Source organism: Urocampus carinirostris, chromosome 2 (genome assembly GCF_059441175.1).
Source record: "Urocampus carinirostris isolate Australia breed hairy pipefish chromosome 2, RoL_Ucar_1.0, whole genome shotgun sequence".
In the NCBI taxonomy this organism is placed as follows: Eukaryota; Metazoa; Chordata; class Actinopteri; order Syngnathiformes; family Syngnathidae; genus Urocampus; species Urocampus carinirostris.
Genome location: NC_142350.1, coordinates 39,891,523 through 39,913,276, shown reverse-complemented (window position 1 = coordinate 39,913,276; position 21,754 = coordinate 39,891,523). Strand labels below are relative to the sequence as shown.

The window sequence follows — 21,754 nt, the reverse complement described above, 5'->3', positions numbered from 1 at the left end:
GTGACAGTAGTCTGTCGCTGAAACTGCTCTTCTGTCTGGAGATAATGCTGTGTAGTGGATGCGATGGATTGTCCATGATTGACCGCAGCTTTTCCAGTGCCCGTCTCTCAGCTACTGTTGTTAGGATGTCCAGCTCTTTGCCCACAACAGAGCTCGCTTTCCTACCCAGTTTATTGAGACGAGAGGCATTCTCTTACTTGACGCTGCCTCCCCAACACGCTGTCGCATAGAAGAGGGCGCTTGCCACAACTGTCTCATAGAATATTTTCAGGAGCTTTTTGCAGATTTTGAAGCAGGCCAGCCTTCTGAGGAAGTAAAGTCGGCTTTGCCCTTTCTTACATAGAGCTTCTGTGTTGGCAGTCCAGTCCAGTTTGTTGTCCAGCTGCACACCCAGGTATTTGTAGGTCTGAACAAATTCCACACATTCTCCTTTGATGGTTACAGGAACCGGGTGAGTTCTGGTTCTCCTGAAGTCCACCACCATCTCCCTGGTCTTGGTGGTGTTCAGGTGCAGGTGGTTTGCGTCGCTCCATCGGACAAAGTCCTGAATCAATTTCCTGTACTCCTCCTCCTGCCCATTTCTGATACATCCCACGATCGCAGTGTCGTCGGAAACTTTTGCACATGGCAGGACTCAGAGTTGTACTCAGAGTCCGATGTATACAGAGTGAATAGGAATGGAGAGAGCACGGTCCCCTGCGGAGATCCTGTGCTGCTAACCATAGTGTCCGATGTACAGCCCCCCTGTTTCACATACTGGGGTCTGCCTATCAGGTAGTCAGTAATCCATTCTACAAGGTGTGAGCTAACTCCCATCTCTGTCAGTTTCCTACTCAGTAGCAGAGGCTGTATGGTATTGAAGGCACTGGAGAAGTCCAAAAATGTAATCCTCACAGCCCCCTTAGCCCTATCCAGGTGAGAGAGGGATTGGTGTAACATGTATACTATAGCATCCTCCACTCCCACCTTCTCCTGGTAAGCAAATTGCAGAGAGTCGATGGCGTGACGGACCTGTAGCCTCAGGTGGTGCAGCAGCAACCGCTCCATGGTTTTCATCACATGTGATGTCAGGGCGACCGGCCTGAAGTCGTTGAGTTCCTCAGGTCTTGATTTATTTGGGACTGGGATGATGCAGGATGTTTTCCACAGCTGAGGGACCCTCCCATGTTCAAGGCTCAGGTTGAAGATGCGCTGTAGAGGGTTTCCCAGCTCAGACGCACAGGCTTTCAGCAGTCGGGGGGATACTCCATCTGAACCAGCTGCCTTGCTGGTTCGCAGCCTCCTCAGCTCTCCACACACCTGGGCTGCAGTTATTTTTAGTGGGGGGATGTCTTCCCTGCTAGTGTCCAGAGGGGGAGGGGGAAGGACAGCTGCAGTACTCAGGGGTGAGGATGGCTAGCATGGCTAGCAATGGCAATGGCTAGCAACTGCCCTGTATTAGTGCATATTATTAACATTTTTAACATTTTACACTTTTTTTCCCGACCCTGATTTATTTTGGTGCCCTCCTGCGAACTTGATGCCCTACGCAGTGAGCGTTATGTGCGTTTGCGGGGCCACAGCCCTGTTCTGTGGTAGTCTAATCTTATTGCCTATGCACTGCTAAAACTTTTATTTTGTATTTCTTCCTTATCCCTTGTCATCCATAATTATAATGTCGGGTAAGCGAATTAAGAAAAATAAATGATAATGGTTAATACCAGAGTTTACTTTAAAAATAAGTTGTATGTCAAAGACTTCGATATTTTCTGAGGGAATACAAAACACCGTGGTGACGTCTTTGACCGGAGGATACCTAAAGACATGGGAATTCTGACTTATTTTAGAGAACTGCTTTTTTTCACGTCAACTGTCTTCTTTGAGTCCCAAACGGCTCTTAAGGTTGTTTTGTTGCCTTAACTCTTACATTACCAATTATTATTCCCAACACTGGTTAATACTGAAAAAACTAAGCTAAAAATGTAAAGTTGACCTTCTTTTACTGATGTAGACCACCGGAGAAAAGAAAGCCTGTTCTGTCCTAGAGAAAGTGCATTAAATGTCTTGTTCTTACTCAATAGCGGCCGTTTGTTGGGGGAAATGTGCTGTTTGGAAACACACTTATGTTTACAGGACTTTGTTGCCTTTTCAATTTCTGGAAACTTCTTATGTAGTTCCTCCATGAATATCTGCAGAAGGAAATCATATTAGAACAGTGATGCTATGCGTGGCCCAGGATACAATGCAATTTCAAAAGTTGGACAAAAAATAAATCATACAAGGTGCTGCTCAATAAGTTCTTGGTTCTGTTCCGTGTTTTCAGGCATAGGCTCCTCATCTCTTATAGTAAGAGCTTCATGTGCTGAAGAGATCCACTCCAAAAGTCTTTGTACTTCCTCTTTTTCTTCTTCCAGTAAATCTAAAATGGTCTGGATTCTGGAGCCTTGTTGATGAGCCCATGCAAGAACCTACCTCAGAAAAACAAAAAATGATTATCACCTTTAAATTATAAAGTGAGTTTTAGTTATCCAGCTGTTTCAAACAAACTCTTGTCTGAACAATGAATGTGTCATTTCTTTTTGGGGTCATACTGTCACCTCTTCATAGCGTGTCTTGGTAACACCCATCCAGGACTTGAGGGTTATTATTGAGTCTGGGTGACAAGAGGAGAGAATCTTTTCACCTAGAGACTGGATATTCTCTAACTCTTCTGCCTGAGCTTTTAGAGTAAGCATTGCTTCCTGTGAAGAGGAAAGAAAAATATGTTGTCAGCCTGTCAAGTAATCAATAATTCAAGAACTCAACTATCATCATGAGTGATGAATATACACATTGCCAGACCACAGTTGTTTGGCGTTCACCACACCACATATTGGAAATAACCACGATCATGTATTTTAAGAAAACCAGTGTAAACACAAGTTACCTCATTTTGTCTGTGAAAAGCCAGCACATATTTTTCTTCCTCTGGAATGACTCCATATTTAAATAATTGTTCCACCTCAGTAAGTCGTTCCATGAAAGAATGGACAAGGTCATCAAATCTTTCAGCCTGTAAACAAAGATTAAGATTGAACAGTTGTCAGTTGACAACACTATCACCTCTTATTGAATTCCAGACTAAAAGTAAGACCCACAATAGCATATCTGAGTGGAAGCACATTTGCAGAATTAGTTGGATTTACTCAAAACAGACAGACAAAACAGATCTGATGACAGCATGGGATTTCTTTTTAAATCACTGTATTAATTAATCATTGGGGCAAATTATTATTCTTAAACTCTTATATATCTAATCAGACCCCTCTGACCGCAGGTGACAAAATTTGATTTGGACTCAAACACTCCATCAATCAATGTCTCAACTTTCATTCATCATGGTCAAGTCACGGGGGGAGCAACCTTAGCAGGGAAGACTAGACCTTCTTCCAAGCCACCCAATGACCACTAGCTGTGCTTGTCAAGTCAAGTCACATTTATTTGTATAGCCCCTAATCACAAAATGTCTCCAAGGACTGCACAGGTTACAATTACACCATCCCCAGTCCTCATGCTTCTCTGTCGCCCATATCTTCTTCTTGTTCAGTCAATCAGCGCCGATTGTGTTTGAAGGGACAACATTTCATTTCATTGTTAAGAAAAAGTTACTAAACAACAACGACTGAGTCAAAGAAGGGAATGATTGCCAAAAACGACAACTATGTAGGAGTGTCTGCCATCGAAACGCTGCTTAAAGATACATGGTGTAATACTTGACCACTAGATGACACTCTATGCAATAAATGTAGCAAGATGACAGTCAAACGTGGACACAACAAAGGTACGGATTCCGCTATCTGATAGAATTACAAATTTCATGTCATGTATTTTTGTATTTGTATTTTTGCCTGTTGCTCAAATCAATATATTTTTAAAGGTACAACAAATGGTTGAAAATTGTTTTATTTTGTCATTATTAATTTACATCAGTCTTTATTATCTGTGAATTGTAATAATTATTGTTGTTCAGGTACACGTTTCTTTATTATTTTGTGAACGATTTTCATTAAGCATTTAGCTATTGTCAAGCAGTTTCAGGGGTCTTCTTTTATATGGTGTAGGTTTATACGTGAGTATTTATATATAGATATATATATGGTTTAAAATGCACGATCCTTTGAATCAATACATTTGAAAAGTGGAATTGTGTTTGTTGATTTGGGTTGCGGATTGTAATTAGGGTGAGATGCTGGGTCCTCAAGTCAGACCAATTGAGAACCACTGATCTAAGGGGAATCAATAAGTCCAAGATTCTCATACAACATAGAAAGGATAGAAAAGCCATAGTGCTACCCTAAAATGAATTTATTTAGGGAATGATTTGGATTATAACCTCAAAAATGCTCCTAATTAATATCAATTAAAAATATATATATACACTATATTTATTTTAGATAAATATGCTAAAGAGGAATAAGATGTCAAGAGTTTATATATTTGTTTTCTAATTTTACTGTAGTGGGTAAGAATTCATTTTTTTCTTGTTTTGATTTTCACTATGACTTCCCTGCAAGAAAAAATAAAATAAAATATGGGTAGGCACATAAAAGCTTCAGCTTAAGCCTACTCACTTTTGGCAAATATTTATTTATCATATCATTGTATTGCACAGCCTTTTTGGCGCAAATATTTTCAGGTTTCCCTTTCCTTTTAGCGGTTGATGTTTTTTGTGCTGTGCCTAAACAAAAAAGCCACAAACAAACCAAGTTAGCTCTAGTCCAATTTGGGTAAAATAAAGCTTTCCACTTAAAAAGTGCATTTTATTTACTGTTAATGCATTGCTTGAACTACCTCCTGAAGTGCAGCCTGAAGTCTGTCTTGTTTGGCAATTGACAGCTTGCACACCACCTCCCAGCGGCCCTCCAGTTCCTCCATTTGCTCCTGCAGCCAGCGCGAATCTGCAGTGCTGCTTCTGGTCAGATCTTTCACAGAGCGCTTTAGGGTTTTGATGCACCCAGCTCGCTTACCCACCTCCTTTTGAAATGCCTAAGCAAAAAGAAACACTGAATAAATTTACCCCCCAAAAATGAAAATGATTGCCCGAGTTCTGGTGTTTTACCTTATGTTTGTCTATCAGATTGTTGACCATATCTTTGTCTCCCCTGACAGGAACATCATCAGCTAAGTGGGGTTCTGCCCTATAAAGCCAGTCATTTAGTGCTTGAAGAGCATCTGTGAACCTTCCTGAGAAGAGCAAAGCTTCTTCCAGTTTGTGTTGTCTGAGAGGAAAAGTATTTCAAATGTATTAAAAATTATGAATCGAGTAGTCAAATAGGAAAAATAACATTTCAAAGTAAAAAATGATTGTTCTGCTGGCTGATAATTTAACTGGTTTTAAGTTTAATCTTTTTCATTTATAATTTATTTTTACATAACATTTTACTATACCTTTAAGTGGCACTAAGCATAGTCATAAACAGCTAAGTTTAAAAAAAGAGCTAATATTTTGCTTAATTTATCATGGTTTTGTCCATAGTTTACTGGTATTTTTTACAACTCTTCACTGGAAACACTCTAAAATACATAGAAAAATTCAGTGGGGAAAAAAAAAACATTTCTTAAAAGGTAGCAAAATAATAAAAACAAAACCTAAAATGTGTGCTTGCAACATTACACAAAATCTATTAGATTTTGTTATCTTTTATTTTACCTGTCATTTTTTTCAGTGTATATAGATCTTCCTGAAAATACTCAAATAGAAAAAATGAGGAGAAACATCCAGTAAAATAAGAATAAAAAGTTTGTAAGACAATAAAAACAAAACTCAAAATGTGTGCTTGGAGTGATAAACAGCAAAAGCACAAATTTAGAAAGAAATATGGTCACATAAATAACGCTGGTACTTTGCAACTTTACACTACAATAACTAAAAACTTTAATGATATTAAAAAACTCATTATTTTTCAATGCTTTTTTAAAATTGCAGTTACAACTTAGGCCAGTTTCCATAAAACACTGCCTTGCAAATATTTTTGCCAATTTATCCTGCCAATCTTTTATCTCATTTTTCTTTTTTCGGTCTTGTTTATTCTGGTGTGCCATTTCTAATTTTGTTGCAAATAATGTTCACTTCCTTGTTACCAATGGCAATAAGGACAATTCCATGTCATACTCTGACAAAATACTTTTTTTTTTCTGTCTGAGATAGAGGAACCCATGTTTTCCAGCAAGCAACCAAAGATCTCTTACCTCTCCATTGATTTTCCATTGATGGTGTCCCAAGTGTCTTTCAATTCAGCCATTAGGTTTTCCAAGTGCTCCTTGTCCTGCTTGCTTTGAGCACGGTCATGAAGTTTGCGTCCCCTCTTGACAGTCGCCTCATACATGGGCCTCTTGGATCTGAGCACTTTCTGGAACTCCTAAAAAAATAATCAGAATCCGTGATCATGGACTAACATTAGAAAGTTTTATGTTGATCACAAATTCCACCTTCTGCTCAGCTAGTTGTTGTTTAATCTCGTCATGTGACTGTGCAATCTCTTTATGGTTGTCTAAAGTTTCTTCTACTTCGAACATCCAGTCCACCAGGAGGCGCCAAGATTCTTTAAACTAAAAAAAAAGTGAAAGTTAAATTCAAAAAGTAATGTTATGTCTCCTGGTCATAAGGTTGGTGTTTATGTAGAATACACATTTGACCTGTTTGGCATTCTTTTTGGCATCTTCCAGCAAAACGCCTCTCTCTGAAATACTCTGCTGCAGTTTTTTGTAGCAATCCTTGACAGTCACGATGAGGTTATGAATGACATTGCAATCTTCTCTTCGGCTCAGCTCAGCAAGTCGACCGCCGGCACTCTCGACTGTGGTCTTCTTCTCTTCGTAACCAGCCATTTCATCCACCAGAGACTTTACAGATACAAAAATAACAGAAAAAACATGAATTTTTTCCAAAACAAAACCTAGAAACGGATAGTGCAGTCATACTTCTATAGACAAGCTGCCCGAGCCTCGAGGATTTCGATTTACAAGGTCTATTTTGAACACAAATATTGCCTGACAAACTCTATTAATAATAATTAATATTGAAAATCCAAGTTACAAGAATTTCCAGACGCTATCACCCTGCCAGCATCAGCCAGTCCCAGTTAGCTTCCCGCCATCATACACCTGATCCCGAACTCTTAGTCACTGTATATTACGCAGGAAGTTTGTTTTTATCATATTGCATCTCCTTTTTGTGGCTTTCTGTGACCCTAGCCATGAGGTCCGAAAAAGAAAACGGGAAGGTAATTTTTTTATTTTTCAAGGAGAATGATTTCAATTGAAACAAAGGGAGAAATGATATACAAAATTGAAATTTGTGTATGTGTAAATGATCTAGTCTAGTGTTTTTCAACCACAGTACCGCAGCACAGTAATTAATAAACGCACTGTGTTGTGGGAAATTATCCAATGTGTGTGTCTGTGCCGCCGAGCAAATGCTGTGTTTCATTTGGATTTTCCTCTATAGGAGATGCAACGGCACTGACTAGTGGAGTTAAGCTGGATCTTTTTGAATGAAAGAAATGTCCATGGGCTCAAAAAAGGTTGAAAAACACTGACCTAGCTAAGCACTATGATATGTCAACAAATATTATTTGTACGCTACTAAAACAGAAATATGTCATTAAGACTATAAAAACGAACAGGGGCGTGACTTTAAGTTGGAAAGTCTTTTAGTCATTGTGGCTTTGCAACAAGAATCTATCGGGAGATATCGTCACACAGAAAATCTTGAGGCAAGGTACACAGAAGGTGAGTCATTGTTGCGTACAACTGGAAATAATTTCAAGGCTAGCCATGGCTGGTTTGAGAAATCAAGAAGAGGACTGGCATACGCTCAGTGGTACAGCATGGGGAGGCAGCAAATGCAGATAACAAAGCTGCTGAGGAGTTTACGCATCGCTTTGTTCAAATGTAAAAAATAAAAAGTGTGATATATTTTTTTTTTGTGTACGTTCATTTTAAATTACATTTACTTTCAGTGTACAGTAAATGCTTACGTATCATTAACAGTCTCTAATGCGGCATCACTTCTCCTGCATTTCACCAGACCTCTGCTCCACCACCATTCATACACCTTATTATGTTAGCAACTGCTGACTTCTTAGTAATAAAATCACATTTTGTTCAGTTAAAATTATCGTATTTATCTTGTTACTGCATTTTTTGTATGTTCAATTACTACAGGTATTTGTTTTCAGTGGTCAGAAAGATGTGATTTATGGCTATTTAGGGTTAACGTGAATACTTTGGGGAGAACTGATTTATTAGTTTTCAATTATTTCATGTCAAATGTGCTTGTTTCACAAGCATGTCGAGATACAAGCATGATCCTGGAATGAATTACGTTTGTACTGTATGTAAAAGTATCACTTTATGCAAAATGCCTCACTCTATGATCCTGTAGTTGGCTATAAATTGTGTCCAGAACAAAGCTGGGACCCGGGAGGCGTCCTATAGACTCATGGCAATTGGACATCTTGAAGAGAAGATCCTGGATGTCTCTGTGGAATTCTTTAGCCAGACTCAAGCCTTTTATAAGCTTTGCCTAAAGATAAAATACACAATTATATAAAGAATTAACAAACAACACAGTCAGCAAAAGAAAACAAACCGATGAATGAAGTAACCTTATGTTCTTGCACTTTGTTGTACACTGAAGACCACCTTTGTTCCAAGATCGACAGGCTGTGTTCAGTGCTTGATCCTGGCACAAAATTGCTGCTTTCCAGCATTCTCTGAATAGCAGTTTTCACATTCGTGTAAGCGTGAAGCTTTGACTCCATCTCATTGCACAACTCCTGTTGAAAGTGCGCAATGTAAAAGGTTGATGTTGAGTTACTGTACATTCAAAAGTTTTAGATGAATCGTCTCACCAAATGAGCATTAAGCCGCTCAGTGGTTGATTCTGGCATCCCCCAGGCGGATCGAGAAGATGGCAACCGGATATCTGTGTTGTCTAGCCATTGAAGAAGATCCTGAATCTCCATCGTGATATCTTGAACCTGCAAATGATGACGTGAAACCAAATTTCAATTGAGGAAGTGCACAAACGTATACCAGTAATTGCAACCTCACAATTGAACTGTTCAGGCACTCTACCTTACCCCATAGGGCACCAACTGGGGGGAATGGCAAACCTGTGTACACTTGTATCCAATTCAGAGGTGGGTTACATTTCCTCTATTACATTTACTTGAGTATGTTTTGGCATATTTTGTACTTTTGGGAGTATTTTTAAATCACTATACTTTTTACTTTCATTTGAGAAGATACGTGAATAAGAAACTGTACTCTTACTCCGCTACATTAGGCAAGTACACGCATTCCTCTTTCGCTTGTTTTCTTCCCCTCTTCTTGTCTCCTTTCCCGTGTCCTTAGAGTGAGAGGCTCTCACTAAGAGCCGGTGTTATGCCAAGAAATGCATCCCTGCCAAGATTTGCATCTCCTGTTGCGGGAGCGCGCGCACGTCAGTCCCGCTACTATAACTACTTTTACCTCGTTTTATCTCACTTTTATATCACTTTTCGCGTATGTAATGGCGAACATATATCCAAGACCACTTCGTCTTGCATTTGTTGGGAATGTAATCGAACGGTAATGCACACCGTACATAAACAGCTTTTGAGCAGGTAAGCCTATTAGTTCTTTGTTCCTTTGTCTCTTTGTTTCCTTATCCTCACTGTAAATGTGGAACTGGAGTCGTCCAATTTCGTTGTCACAGCATATCCCATGTTGTAACAATGACAATAAAGGCATATTCTATTCTATTCTGAAATGTTTATTTTGCCTTTTTCGACTCAAATCGCTTGAATTGAAACTGTTATGCACTCTACCATAAAGCTTATTGTGCTGAAACAAACTGTCAAATTATCAACAGACAAACGGTAGACAAAAGTGTTTGATTTCTTCTCATCGTCAAACGAAGACGTAACACGTCAATAATTGTATTTTGTGTTTTACCTGAATAAACAGATCGTGTGCCTAACATTGTCACAGCAACAGTGTCATTTTTTTTCTAGTACAAATGATCCAACGTCAACCTAATAAATGTAAATAATGCTGGTAGGGAGGGACCGGCCTGGCTGCAACAGCCTGGCTGCCGAGAAGTGCACCCCCCATCTATCTCTGGCTATGAAGGTCACAGGTCAATGAAATTTACCCTGGTTACTAGTGGTGGGCCCATATCCTCACAGTGAAAAGCACATCTTGCTGGATGCAACCGAACCTGTTTTAAGAGGGGTTGCATTTTTGCCTGCCGAGAAATGCACCACCCATCTATCTCTGGCTATGAAGGTCGCAGGTCCATGAAATTTACCCTGGTTACCAGTGGTGGGCCCATATCCTCACAATGAAAAGCACATCTTGCTGGATGCAACTGAACCTGTTTTAGGAGGGGGTGCATTTTTGCCTGCCGAGAAATGCACCCACCATCTATCTCTGGCTATGAAGGTTGCAGGTCCATGAAATTTACCCTGGTTACCAGTGGTGGGCCCATATCCTCACAATGAAAAGCACATCTTGCTGGATGCAACTGAACCTGTTTTAAGACGGGGTGCATTTTTGGTAACATAAAACCCCCTCAAGCAAGAATTATAATGTTGATTAATCAGGGAAGAATCATTTACATCTTTAATAGCCAAATGGTCCAATAATGTTTACTTAAATTATTTTATGAGATTAAAAGGGACATTTTATACAAGAAAAAACATGTGATCGTCTTCGTTAAAAGACCGCAAATAGGTAAAGAAGAAATAAGCAGTGTGAGAATAGTAATGTTTATTTGAAGGAATAAACTATGTAAACACTTTTCTGAAGGAACCAAAACATAAATACTTCTCATCTCATCATCTGCACCGCGGGGATGCTGGAGCCCATCCCTGCAATCATCGGGCAGTGGGCAGGGAACACCCCGGACTGGTTGCCAGCCAATCGCAGGGCACACGGGGACAGACAACTCACTCGCTCAGTCACACCTAGGGACAATTTGGACCGGACAATTCACCTGAACTGCATGTTTTTGGAATGTGGGAGGAAACCGGAGTGCCCGGAGGAAACCCGCGCAAGCACGGGGAGAACATACAAACTCCGCACAGTAAGGCCGGGAGCTGGATTTGAACCCACTTAGGAGGTTCCCACGACCTTAGAACTGTGCCACACACACGCTAACCACTGCGCCGCTGTGCTGCCCACATAAATACTTTGTCCGACAAAAAAGAAAGAGGAGGAATTTAAGCCATTAGTGTATTACAAATTAACAAATAATGTGGGCTATGTTTTGATCAATGTACAGTAATTAGTGATACATTTATGAAAAATAAAAGGCTGTCTGAATTTTTATAACAACATTTTGAATCTTAAAATTCAAATAAAAATAATGAACGTTATACGCCCCTAGTGGCGCATTGTATTGTATTCAACAATCAATGCGCACCTGTAGTAAGCCATTTTCAGATCACGACGAAGAAAAACATCATTTGCGGTAAGTTATTTTAGTGTCAGTAGCTATGCTTTTAAAACAAACTCAGGACGACATCTATTTAATTGGTTAAGCATTTAGTTCAATTACATTTTCATTATAAATACATATAGGCCTACACGAAATGTATTGTTAACATTGTTTTCCAACATTTCAATATCACAGGATGGACCCGAGCCTTTATAAACAAATTGTCGAATACAAATCGAAAGGTTTGTATTTGGTGGGCAGTTTGAAGCAGAGCAAAAGTGAAATCCGCCGAAAAGCCTCTCATTATATTGTGGTAGGTAAGTGTAATTTTCGATAACACTAATGTTGCACTGTCTGCTATCAAACACATGTGTATTAACGTCTGCACAAACATAATCGATATTTGCTTTGAATTTAATTTACATTACCCCCAATCCAAAAACGTAATGAAGAAGTCTGATTAAAAAAAGCTATATTTCCTGATGGCATGCATAATGATATGTGTTTAATTGTGTAAAATTGTGCACAATCCATTTCTTGAACCATGCTCTTAGTAACTAAGTTGTTTTATTAGCTACAAGTCATCTTCTTTGATTCAAAACATTTCGTGCAGTTTTATATAAACATGTATCTGTACATGGTTAATTTATTCTTCTACTCATCATTTCTCTGACCATTAGGCATCTACATAATCCAAATTTGTTGACCTGTAGCCATTTTTAAACCTCTGTTTTTGAAATAAATTTATTCATCAATGGCTTCTATAGGAGACAAACTCTTCTACAAGAAAGGACCTTCTGGATCCCAAATCCCAGTGGTCTATGGAGTTGAAGAGGCAAATGCCATATTTATAGACTTCCATGCCAGCCCCACAGGAGCTAGTGGGGATGGACCTTGTTGGGCCAAAGACACAACCTAAAGACGGAAACAAGTACATTTGTGTCATGATAGACTATTTAACTAAATGGACCCAGGCTTATCGGCTTTAAACTAAAGGAGCAGCGGAAGTGACAAACTGCATTGTGAAATTTTTCCATCAGTTTGAGGTGCCGAAAAGGATCCTGACTGATCAAGGATCAGAGTTTGTGAATTCGGTAATGCTTCAATCCTTGATAATAAAAGGTGTGAACAGTTTGAAATGTATTCACAGTGAAAGCTTAAATTTATACATATTCTTACATGTTTTTGTCCCAAACCTGTCTGTGGTTGCGAGACTATACGAGCATATAGTACTCAGTCATAGCAGGTCTAATCAACCTACTGACATACGTGGTTGAGACGTAATGATGCACATCTTGTAACAACAATTGCTATTATATTTTAATGCTATCATGTTCCAAAAAATGATCTTAACTATGTTTCAATGTCTGAGACTTATGTCCTCTTTTCATTTGCAGATAAACAAACAGGTGTGTGCCGAGCTATCATCCCTAGGCAAATGGATTGGTAGAGAGGATGAACGGAACAATCCAGAGGTAAGTAACAATATTATTACTAATATCTTCAGTTTACTCATTTGCACAATTGATAACAGTACTTGAGGTCATGAAAATTCTATGTGCCGAATACTTCAGGGCTCTTGGAAAGCTTGTAGGAAATAAGCCGGAGTTGTGGGACGGGAACCTTGATGCAGTAATGTTTGGGCTTCGTACAAAAAACAAATAACGACCCAATACTCTCCGTACTTCCTCATGTTTGGAAAAGAGGCACGCTACCCGTCACAAATTCCAGAGAAATTCGACGTAAGTAGAAACATCACACTGTGCCTATGTAGTTCAATAAAATCTTTATTATCGACACTAAAATGAATGTTAAAAAAATTACTCTCAAAATAATGTTTTGTCTTTTGTATACTTCCCTTTCTTTCACAGTTTGACACGAGCGTTGAGGAAGTAATAGCGGAGGAATCAGTTAGTGAGGACATTGAACGGCTGGAAAAGATTAGACACATTGTCGAGTCAAATGTGGAGAAGCAGCAGGAAAGAACCCAGCGTTGGCTCAAGCCTGGTTCTCTAACACACAAATTTAAAGTCGGTGACCAAGTCTGGAGTTAAAATGTAAGGAAACAGCAGAGACAGGGTGGGAAGCTTGAGGCCAACTTTCTAGGCCCTTTTACAATTACAGCACTGCAGGGTAAAAGTGCAGCTCTGCTGGCAGAAAATGGTACTCGATTTCCAGCAATTAATGTGGACCATTTAAAGATTTTCATTCAAAAAACGCCACGCATACCCCACACATGCTCTCCTGTACCTGTTCCCACTCCTGCTTCATCACATGCATCACTCCTGCTCCAGCACCTGCCCTCATTCCTGTCCCCACTCCTGCTTGCTACTTTTTCGAAAGGTTGCTATTTTATTTTCATAAACGCATACTGCGTTTTGTTGCCCAGATAAGGAGCACTTTATGCACCTTTGTTGTTTTTTCAAAACTTTAAAATAAAAATGACATAAGGAGTTTATTATTTTTTAATTGAACACACAGTCATGATCATATATTTTATGTATTTTGTTGTATTTTGGTTTAATTGGTATTAGAATGTTTAGTTCTAAATCAAAATATTTAGACCGAATGCATAGATTGATATGTTTTAATAAGAGTAAGTCAATAGTAGTTAAAAATGTACATCTATATGAAATGAAATGATCTGCATTTATATAGCGCTTTTCAAGTCAATGACTTCCCTAAGCGCTTTACAGTGTGCTTCACATTTCCCAATAGCAGCCTTGTATTGCAGCCATGTAAGACGCTAACCTGCTTATTGGGGGTATTGGGGGTTCAGTGTCTTACCCAAGGACACTTCAACATGTAACACGGACAAGCCGGGATTCGAATTGGGATCCCTTGATCCCAAGACGAGCGCTTTACCTCCTGAGCTACTGCCACCCCAAATGTATTAGACACCAATTCTTGTGACTGCGTCTTGACACTTATATGATGATTACATTTACATTTTGGTGATTTAGCTAGTCCATATTCTCTTAAATTGACACACGGGAAAATACACTGTTTGCTTAGCAATTGGCGACATTCAGCAAACAGCACCCCTTAATTACACAGGTACACCTACAAGTCTAAAAGCCTTACCTGGCTGAGTCTGTTCTCTAATTCCAACTGATAACGTTCAGTTTCACAACGAACAAACTCCCAGCTTTCACTGAGTTGCTGTAGCCGAAAATGGAGACCATGTGCGCTGTCCCCCGACCCAACATCCAAAAAATCTTTGCTAGCCTGGTTCAGAGACTCCATTGTGCGAACGTGAGACATGACGTCGTTACGCAAGACCTGCAAGAAAAGAGAGGCATGCCATAGATGCTTTCTTAAGAATTTCATCTTACGCTGTGAGGTGACAGTTGGAAAAATTGTACCAAAGAACCGTTTAATTGTTCCAATGCATGTCCGGATGGATATCAGCCATGGCCGTGCTTCAAAAGGAACTTATAGTTGTATGTATTTTTCTTTACAGTTTGCTGTATTTAAGGGGTTAATAACCTGTCATTGATAAGTTTTCAACAAGATATAACTGCTTCCGACAGCATACTGGTCATGGGATAGCTGGGAATGCAAAAAAATGTGTTTTTATTACACTTTTTAGGATTTATTTTATATATATATATATATATATAAGAGTAGAAATGCTTTGGCAATCAATAGTATTAACCTCTTTAATTTTGAACATTTGCACAGGAGATCACATACGATTGCAGTTTGTTATTTTGACAGTTATGCCTCACAGTTGTTCACTATTTTGACTACTATGCACTGTTTACATCATTGTCACAATAGGCCAATAATGCTGCTGCTCTTTGACGCTCACACACTTTACGGCGGATCTGCTTTGTAACCTAGGAGGTTTACTCACAACAAAGGACTAAGGGGAGGGCTTTTACAACAGATTCTTAATTTAGAGTTTTATGGATTTTTTTACATTCCTCTCCTGTTCTCCTTGAAAGCTCAAAATCAATGGCTGTCTGGTCTTATTTTGAGTGTTTAGTCAACTATAAACTTATCAGCAATATTTGATATTTGGTTTTTAAATACACACCTTTCCATCAGCTGTTTGCTTTTCTACAACTTTCATTTTGCACAAAACTTAGAGTAATACAAACACCTTGTGTTTGGCTAGCTCAATTTCACAAGCCTGTAGGTCGATGCTGATTGTTCTTTTGCCCTTCAATTGTTCGGCTGTATGTGCAAGCCATGTCTGTAGTTCATCCAATGTGTTTTGGAACTGCCCCAGGCCCAGAAGAGCGGACTCCAGTTGATGCTGCAGACAAAAAATGTAAGATTTAAAAGACATGATGATTTCAAATTTTGTTATAATCTAACCTGTCTGGCGACAGTCTCTGACTCAAATTTTTCCCAACGCAGTCTAAACTCGCTCAAAGGTGAGACGGAGAATGGATGCTCTGAGCTCGGAGACAATCTGCATGTAAAGTGATGGTTTAGGCTTTCTATTTCAATCTTCTTCCGGTACAGTTCTTGCTTGAATTCCTGAGGAAAACAAATGAAAAATGTCTTTTGTTATGATTCTGCACTCAGGTTCCTGTTCATCTGTTTTCTTTCTCTTTCCCACTTGTCCTTACCGTATGCGGTCACTTACTTCCCGGTTCTAACTTCCACCCAACAGCTGTTGTCACTTGTCTTGATTCCCCCCACGGTATTTCTTCCAATCATGACTCTTCTTGGCTGCTATTTAAACACTCTGTTTCCTTGGCTCTGTGCTAGTTTGTTGTCTTTCCCGTCATGCCACAAGCAATGTCAGTTTTTTGTTATTCAAGTGTACTGAATAACTGCCTGTCTTTCTGAGTAGTGCCTGATGAACTCAGGAACTCTCCTCTTCGCTGCTTGGGTCTTCTGGATCCCTAAACATTCGCCTGCCTTTTGGATAACATTGATGTTGCCTATGGCATGCTAGATATTGACTTTCCGTGTACCAAACTTTGTCTAAAATAAAGAACCACCATTGTTTGTTATAATTTGTGTTTCTGAATTGTGCTGCCTCGTCACCTAGAGTGGGTTACTGATAGGTATATATGGTCACCATGAATATCTATTATGCTTATTAAAGCAGAACAAAAACAAGGAAAAAGACATTATAGTCTTCATCTGTGAATTTTCACCTTAAGTTCACGCAGCTGCTCTTTGACTGCTTCCAGGTCAGTTTCTACTATGAACTCTTCTGTTGACCTCAGTTCTGCAGATTTCAACCACTCAAAAAGTCCCTGAAAGGTAAAATGTTGCTGTCAGGTTAACTAATTTTCACAGTACGCATGAAGGAATTTACATACACACCTGCATGGTGTCTTGATAATTTAAGGCCATTTGCAAGGACTTTTCTTGCTTCTCATGGGCTTCATTCCAAAGCTTATTTACATTGTTCCACACACAATGCAGCTTAAAAAAACAAACAATAAGTTGCTCTCATGACAAGTCGTTTAATTGAAAATGTTTTGTAGTAGTTCACTGCTTACTTCATCTAAGCTTTTTGTTACATCTGGTTTGTCTGTGTCCCCGAATGTCGACAGCAGGTCCATTCCAAGGACACCAAGCGTGTCCAGATCTCCTTGTAGAGTGTCAATATCCTCCTTCAGCATCTATTAAGTGGCAAGATGAAAATGAGAATGAGGTGAAACTGTTTAAGGGTTGAGATTTCTCAGCCTTACCTGCATGGACTCCAATGTCTGTCGGATAGTTTCTGAGTCCATCTGGCTAACATTAAGATCCAAAACGGCCTGCTGCGCATTATCGAGAGCCCCCGTGATATCGGCGATGTCATTCCAAAATTTCGTGGACAATTCCAGTAGTTTGAGCAACCAGCTTTCCCTCTCCTGAACGTCCTTTTGCGTCTCACACAACAGCTCAGAAAGAGTTGAGACCTTCTCCTGGATTACTAAAATCGTAATGATGTAAAAATATCTTTATTGATAAGAAGCACTCGCACAGTAAGTGTAGAATTTGGACATGGAAAAATTCGTACGGCAATATTCAGGAGACTTACCTGTACTTATAGATGTATCTCCTGTCGCTTGCGTATTAGACACCAATTCTTGTGCCTGCGTCTTGACACTTATAAGGCTGAGCTCCAATTTGGACACTTCTGAGAGTGTCAGCTTGTTGTCTTGCAGCTGCTCTTGAATCCTTATAGTCTGGCATTGAAGAGGTCTGGGGGCTTGGATGCGACTGCGCAGACGCTCAAGACTTTCTCTGAGAAGAAATATCCTCTCATTCAGCTGCAGAAACAACATTGCGCTGGTCAGTCCTGGTTTGTCATTCAAACAAGCTGATATATCAGCTTATCAGAAAAAGGGTTCACAACCTTTTTGGAACGAAAACACACTTAAAGAAAAATGCCCATTGAAAATGATTAAAAAACTAATTCCCAGCTGCAGATTGTTTTTAACTTTTAAATTACTTTAGAAATGACAAACAAGCTCACAACAGTTTATTCACCTGGGCCATCATGAGTCTAAACAAGCGTGCAAGACTGTGAAAAATATATAGTGATACGATTTTTGGGCAACTTATTTGGAAAATTTGTTGCTGCCAAATGTTATTGCACTACTGCACTTTAAATTGGGCTATTGTTATGATGCACTATTTTTAATTGCATTAACATTACAACTTGGGCCAGTCTCCAAGTACTATCTTGTAAATATCTTTGCCTACTTATTATATTCTTTAATTTATTTTTATATTTTTAGCTTTCATCACATGTTTATCCTGGAGTGTCGCGTATGATCTCATTGCAAACAATGTTTAATTGGATATAAATAGCAACATTCTATTATATTGTAAATTATCAAGATGGGCTAGAGGTTCCTCAACACAAGGACTATAAAGCTCAGGGACAGTTTCTTCCACAGGGCCATCACCACCCTAAACAAATGCGTATGAGTGTGACAAAGTTATATCTTGCCAGTTGGATTTGAAAAGGGTATTGTTACGCTGCACTACTTTTTCATGGCACCAATTATAACAAAAGGATATTGTACTTACAACTTGTTTCTAAGCACGACCTTACAAATATTTTTAACAATCTCATTTTTCAGAGAAGTTTTTGTATGTGTTTATTTTGTTGATCCTTAAGTTTTATATCTAATCACATTGCAAACAATGTTCACTGACACTGTTATCAATGACAAAAACATTCTATTGTATTGTTCTATTATTTCTATTCTATTCTAACGTGCCTAAATTGACAATAAGCTATATGAACATAGAAACAATATCAAGTCGTTCTATTTATTTTATAGAATCTGTAGTATGGTTAAATTGTTTTGGTATCGTATTTCTTTGTAATTTTATCTTTACTGTGCAACATTTATATGAAATAATAAAATCCGGACGTCGGTTATCGCGGTTAATGGGGACCAAAACCACCCGCGATAAGTAAAAATCCGCGAAGTAGCGGTGCACCTTAAATTTTTTTTGTTTTTTAATTATTATTTTTAGACCCGGTTAATGGGGACCAAAACCACCCGCGAAAAGTGTAAATCTGCAAAGTAGCGACTCCCCTTCAAAAATGCTATAAAAGAAAAACTATTTTATTTTTTTATTTTATTCCATTATTTTTTAGACCTGCGAAGATCCGATTTTTTATTTTATTTTTTTTAAATTATTTTATTTTATTATGATTATTTTTTACTCCTGCAAAGCTCTGAACCAACAAACGCGGAACCACAAAGTAGCGACACCCCTTCAGAAATGCTTAAAAATATATATATTTTATTTTATTATTATTTTTAAGCTCTGAATCCGCAAACGTCGAAGCGCGAAGTAGCGAGGTCGCACTGTATGGTCATCTACTGTCACCCACAACATACAATACCGCTTTTTGCCGTTACTTATCAATTTGTTGTTGGCAATAAGAAGAAAGTGGACAAGTTTCTACTGCAAAACAAACAAGTTCTATGACACACATTTTGAGAAACATACAGTATTCAGAATTCTAAATTTACAATGGGTGGAACCTTACTTGAGTGAATCTGGGTAAGGACTCTTCCAGTAGGACGGCGGTCTCTTTGACCCGGTCTTTGATGGCTCTGTGCCTCTCCTCGGCCTCAGCAGCTTTGAGACAAAATTCCTCTCCCTGAATCGGGTTTAGCTCGCTCAGGCGTTTCGCCAAGGAGCACAAGCGTGAGATCAATGGGCGATGTTCAGCTATTGACTCTCTCAGGCCCTTTGCATTGGAAAAAGAGAATTAAGTTGTTTAACAACACTGAATTGAAATTTTTGGGATCTGATTTCTTTAAGGTTTGTGCGCAAAGGACACAATTGATTTTTCATGGAAACAGCTATGAAAGTTGGATCTTGAAGCAAAAATGCTCCACAGTTTATTTTACATTTTATGAAGGAATTGTAAACTAGTTAGGGTAGCACGGCAGCTGAGTGGTTAGCGCACAGCCCCCCTGTGCGGAGGTTCAGGGTTTAAGTCCAGCTACCGCAGCCTCCCCTTGTGAAGTTTGCATGTTCTCCCCCTGCCTGCCTGGGTTTCCTCCGGGCACTCCTCACACATTCCCAAAAACATGCATGTCAGGTTAATTTGCCGGTCCAAATTGTCCTTAGGTGTGAACTGGTGAGCGAGTTGCCCATCTGTGTGTGCCCTGCGACTGGCAACCAGTTCAGGGTGTCCCTTGCCCACTGCCTGAAGATGGCTGGGATGGGCTCGAGCACCCCCGCAACTCTACTGAGGATAAGTGGTGCAGATAATGGATGGATGGATGTAAACAAGTTAAGTTTTATAGAATGCACAACGTTTTTATCAAATCTGAGATTAATTACAGCAAATTTTAGCCGCTGCATCAGAGTCTTTAAAGGGTGTGTGTGTATAAAAAAAACGATATGGTACATGCAAAAACAATATTGAAACAAAACAATATAATACGATTTTTGGGGTAAAACTGATATTTTGTCAGCTTGACCAGTATATAGTTAAGTCACTCCGGCTCAACAAGTATGCAACCTAAAAAAAAAATAAGTAAGGATCCAGAGGGCGCCAGTGCACTAATCAACTGATTACCCATGAAAGGCACTCATCAGCCCTCTTGCAATGCATCATAGAAGCTACCGCTTGTCCTTGTCCCTCGATGCCTGCACTGTGCCTAAGGGGCCGGTCACACAGCCGTTTGCGGCTGAATCACGGCTAAAATTTTGCGTTTTTTTTTTTTGCCCGTGGTTGCCCGCGATGGAAAATGCGCAAAATTGGCCAACCCGCTGTTCATCGGTGGTATGCCCGCAAAACAGACGCCGGTGACTGTTCCGCTTCCTCATCGCGTCATTTCTGCGTAATTTTCTCGTGTGGACCACGGGTATAAAAGCTCCCGAGCCGGTGTTGTGCCCAAATCAGACTCCTACGCAACACCACCACCCCCACCCCCTCGCGTGAACGCGCATTCTGCTGCGATCGCTTTTGTTGGAAGCGTGCATTGACGTTGGTGACTTTTTCATCCGCGTTAACAAATGCATTTTGTAGAATACAATCGCACTTTATTGTTTAAATAAACGCGTTATATAGACTAGGATCTCCCAGTTGTTATAATTAGCTCGCTTTATTGTTTTAATAAGCGTTTTATATAGAATACGATCGCTTTTGTTGGAAGCGCAGCAGAATGCGCGTTCACGCGAAGGGCGGAGGATTTACCGTTTGATTACGTTCACAACAAAAACAAAGACGGAATGGTTTAAGTTGTATTACATTCCCAACAAATGCAAGACGAAGTGGTTTTGGTTATATGTTCGCCATTACATTCCCTAAAAGTGAGATAGAACGAGGTAAAAGTGGTTGTGGTAGCAAGGGGATGCAAATCTCGGCAGGGATGCATTTCTCGGATAACACCGGGCTGTAGAAATCATAACCGCTCAAGACACAGTCCCGTGAAGATCAAGGTTTCAAGCTATGGCATTATTTTTATTTTATTATCTTGAAAAGAAATGTCAAGAAATAAAAATGGATTAAGACGAGGTCACTACGCTGACGGGGATCCATGTTCACCCCCTTGACGTCTCGAGCACAACTGACGTGTGCTCGGCAAATCGCGCTGTATATACGCGGAGAAAGGCATTTGACTGTCACATGCGTAACACGCTAATTTCACGTAATAACACCCCGATACAGGCGCAGAACATGCTATTACCATGCTCCACCCACGATTACCCGCTGAAATTTCCCGTCCTACCCATGTGTAACCACGCCCTGGCCGCGGCCAGAGCACGTCGTTCCGCGTCATTTCCGCGTCATTACCTCGTGTTGACCACGTGTGCGGCACGCGGTTTAACACGTGCTCAAACTTTTGAGCAGCTCAAAACTTT

General features: G+C 39.7%; 1 protein-coding gene across 1 annotated transcript in view; it reads right to left on the bottom strand.

Moving 5' to 3' along the window:
• The window catches only part of macf1b (microtubule actin crosslinking factor 1b), a 36,554-nt gene that overhangs the window by 5,856 nt on the left and 8,944 nt on the right, over window positions 1-21,754 (bottom strand). The window contains exons 12-32 of the mRNA XM_088326492.1: window positions 19,422-19,625; window positions 17,445-17,676; window positions 17,110-17,336; window positions 16,918-17,040; window positions 16,739-16,840; window positions 16,567-16,668; window positions 15,773-15,937; window positions 15,555-15,710; window positions 14,531-14,728; window positions 8,874-9,002; window positions 8,628-8,798; window positions 8,390-8,545; window positions 6,655-6,861; window positions 6,448-6,567; window positions 6,208-6,377; window positions 5,078-5,237; window positions 4,810-5,004; window positions 2,906-3,031; window positions 2,577-2,720; window positions 2,259-2,447; window positions 2,054-2,168 (exon numbers count right to left, since the gene is read on the bottom strand). Of these exons, the coding sequence (XP_088182618.1) occupies window positions 2,054-2,168; window positions 2,259-2,447; window positions 2,577-2,720; window positions 2,906-3,031; window positions 4,810-5,004; window positions 5,078-5,237; window positions 6,208-6,377; window positions 6,448-6,567; window positions 6,655-6,861; window positions 8,390-8,545; window positions 8,628-8,798; window positions 8,874-9,002; window positions 14,531-14,728; window positions 15,555-15,710; window positions 15,773-15,937; window positions 16,567-16,668; window positions 16,739-16,840; window positions 16,918-17,040; window positions 17,110-17,336; window positions 17,445-17,676; window positions 19,422-19,625 (3,391 nt within the window). The remainder of the gene's footprint in view (window positions 1-2,053; window positions 2,169-2,258; window positions 2,448-2,576; window positions 2,721-2,905; window positions 3,032-4,809; window positions 5,005-5,077; window positions 5,238-6,207; window positions 6,378-6,447; window positions 6,568-6,654; window positions 6,862-8,389; window positions 8,546-8,627; window positions 8,799-8,873; window positions 9,003-14,530; window positions 14,729-15,554; window positions 15,711-15,772; window positions 15,938-16,566; window positions 16,669-16,738; window positions 16,841-16,917; window positions 17,041-17,109; window positions 17,337-17,444; window positions 17,677-19,421; window positions 19,626-21,754) is intronic.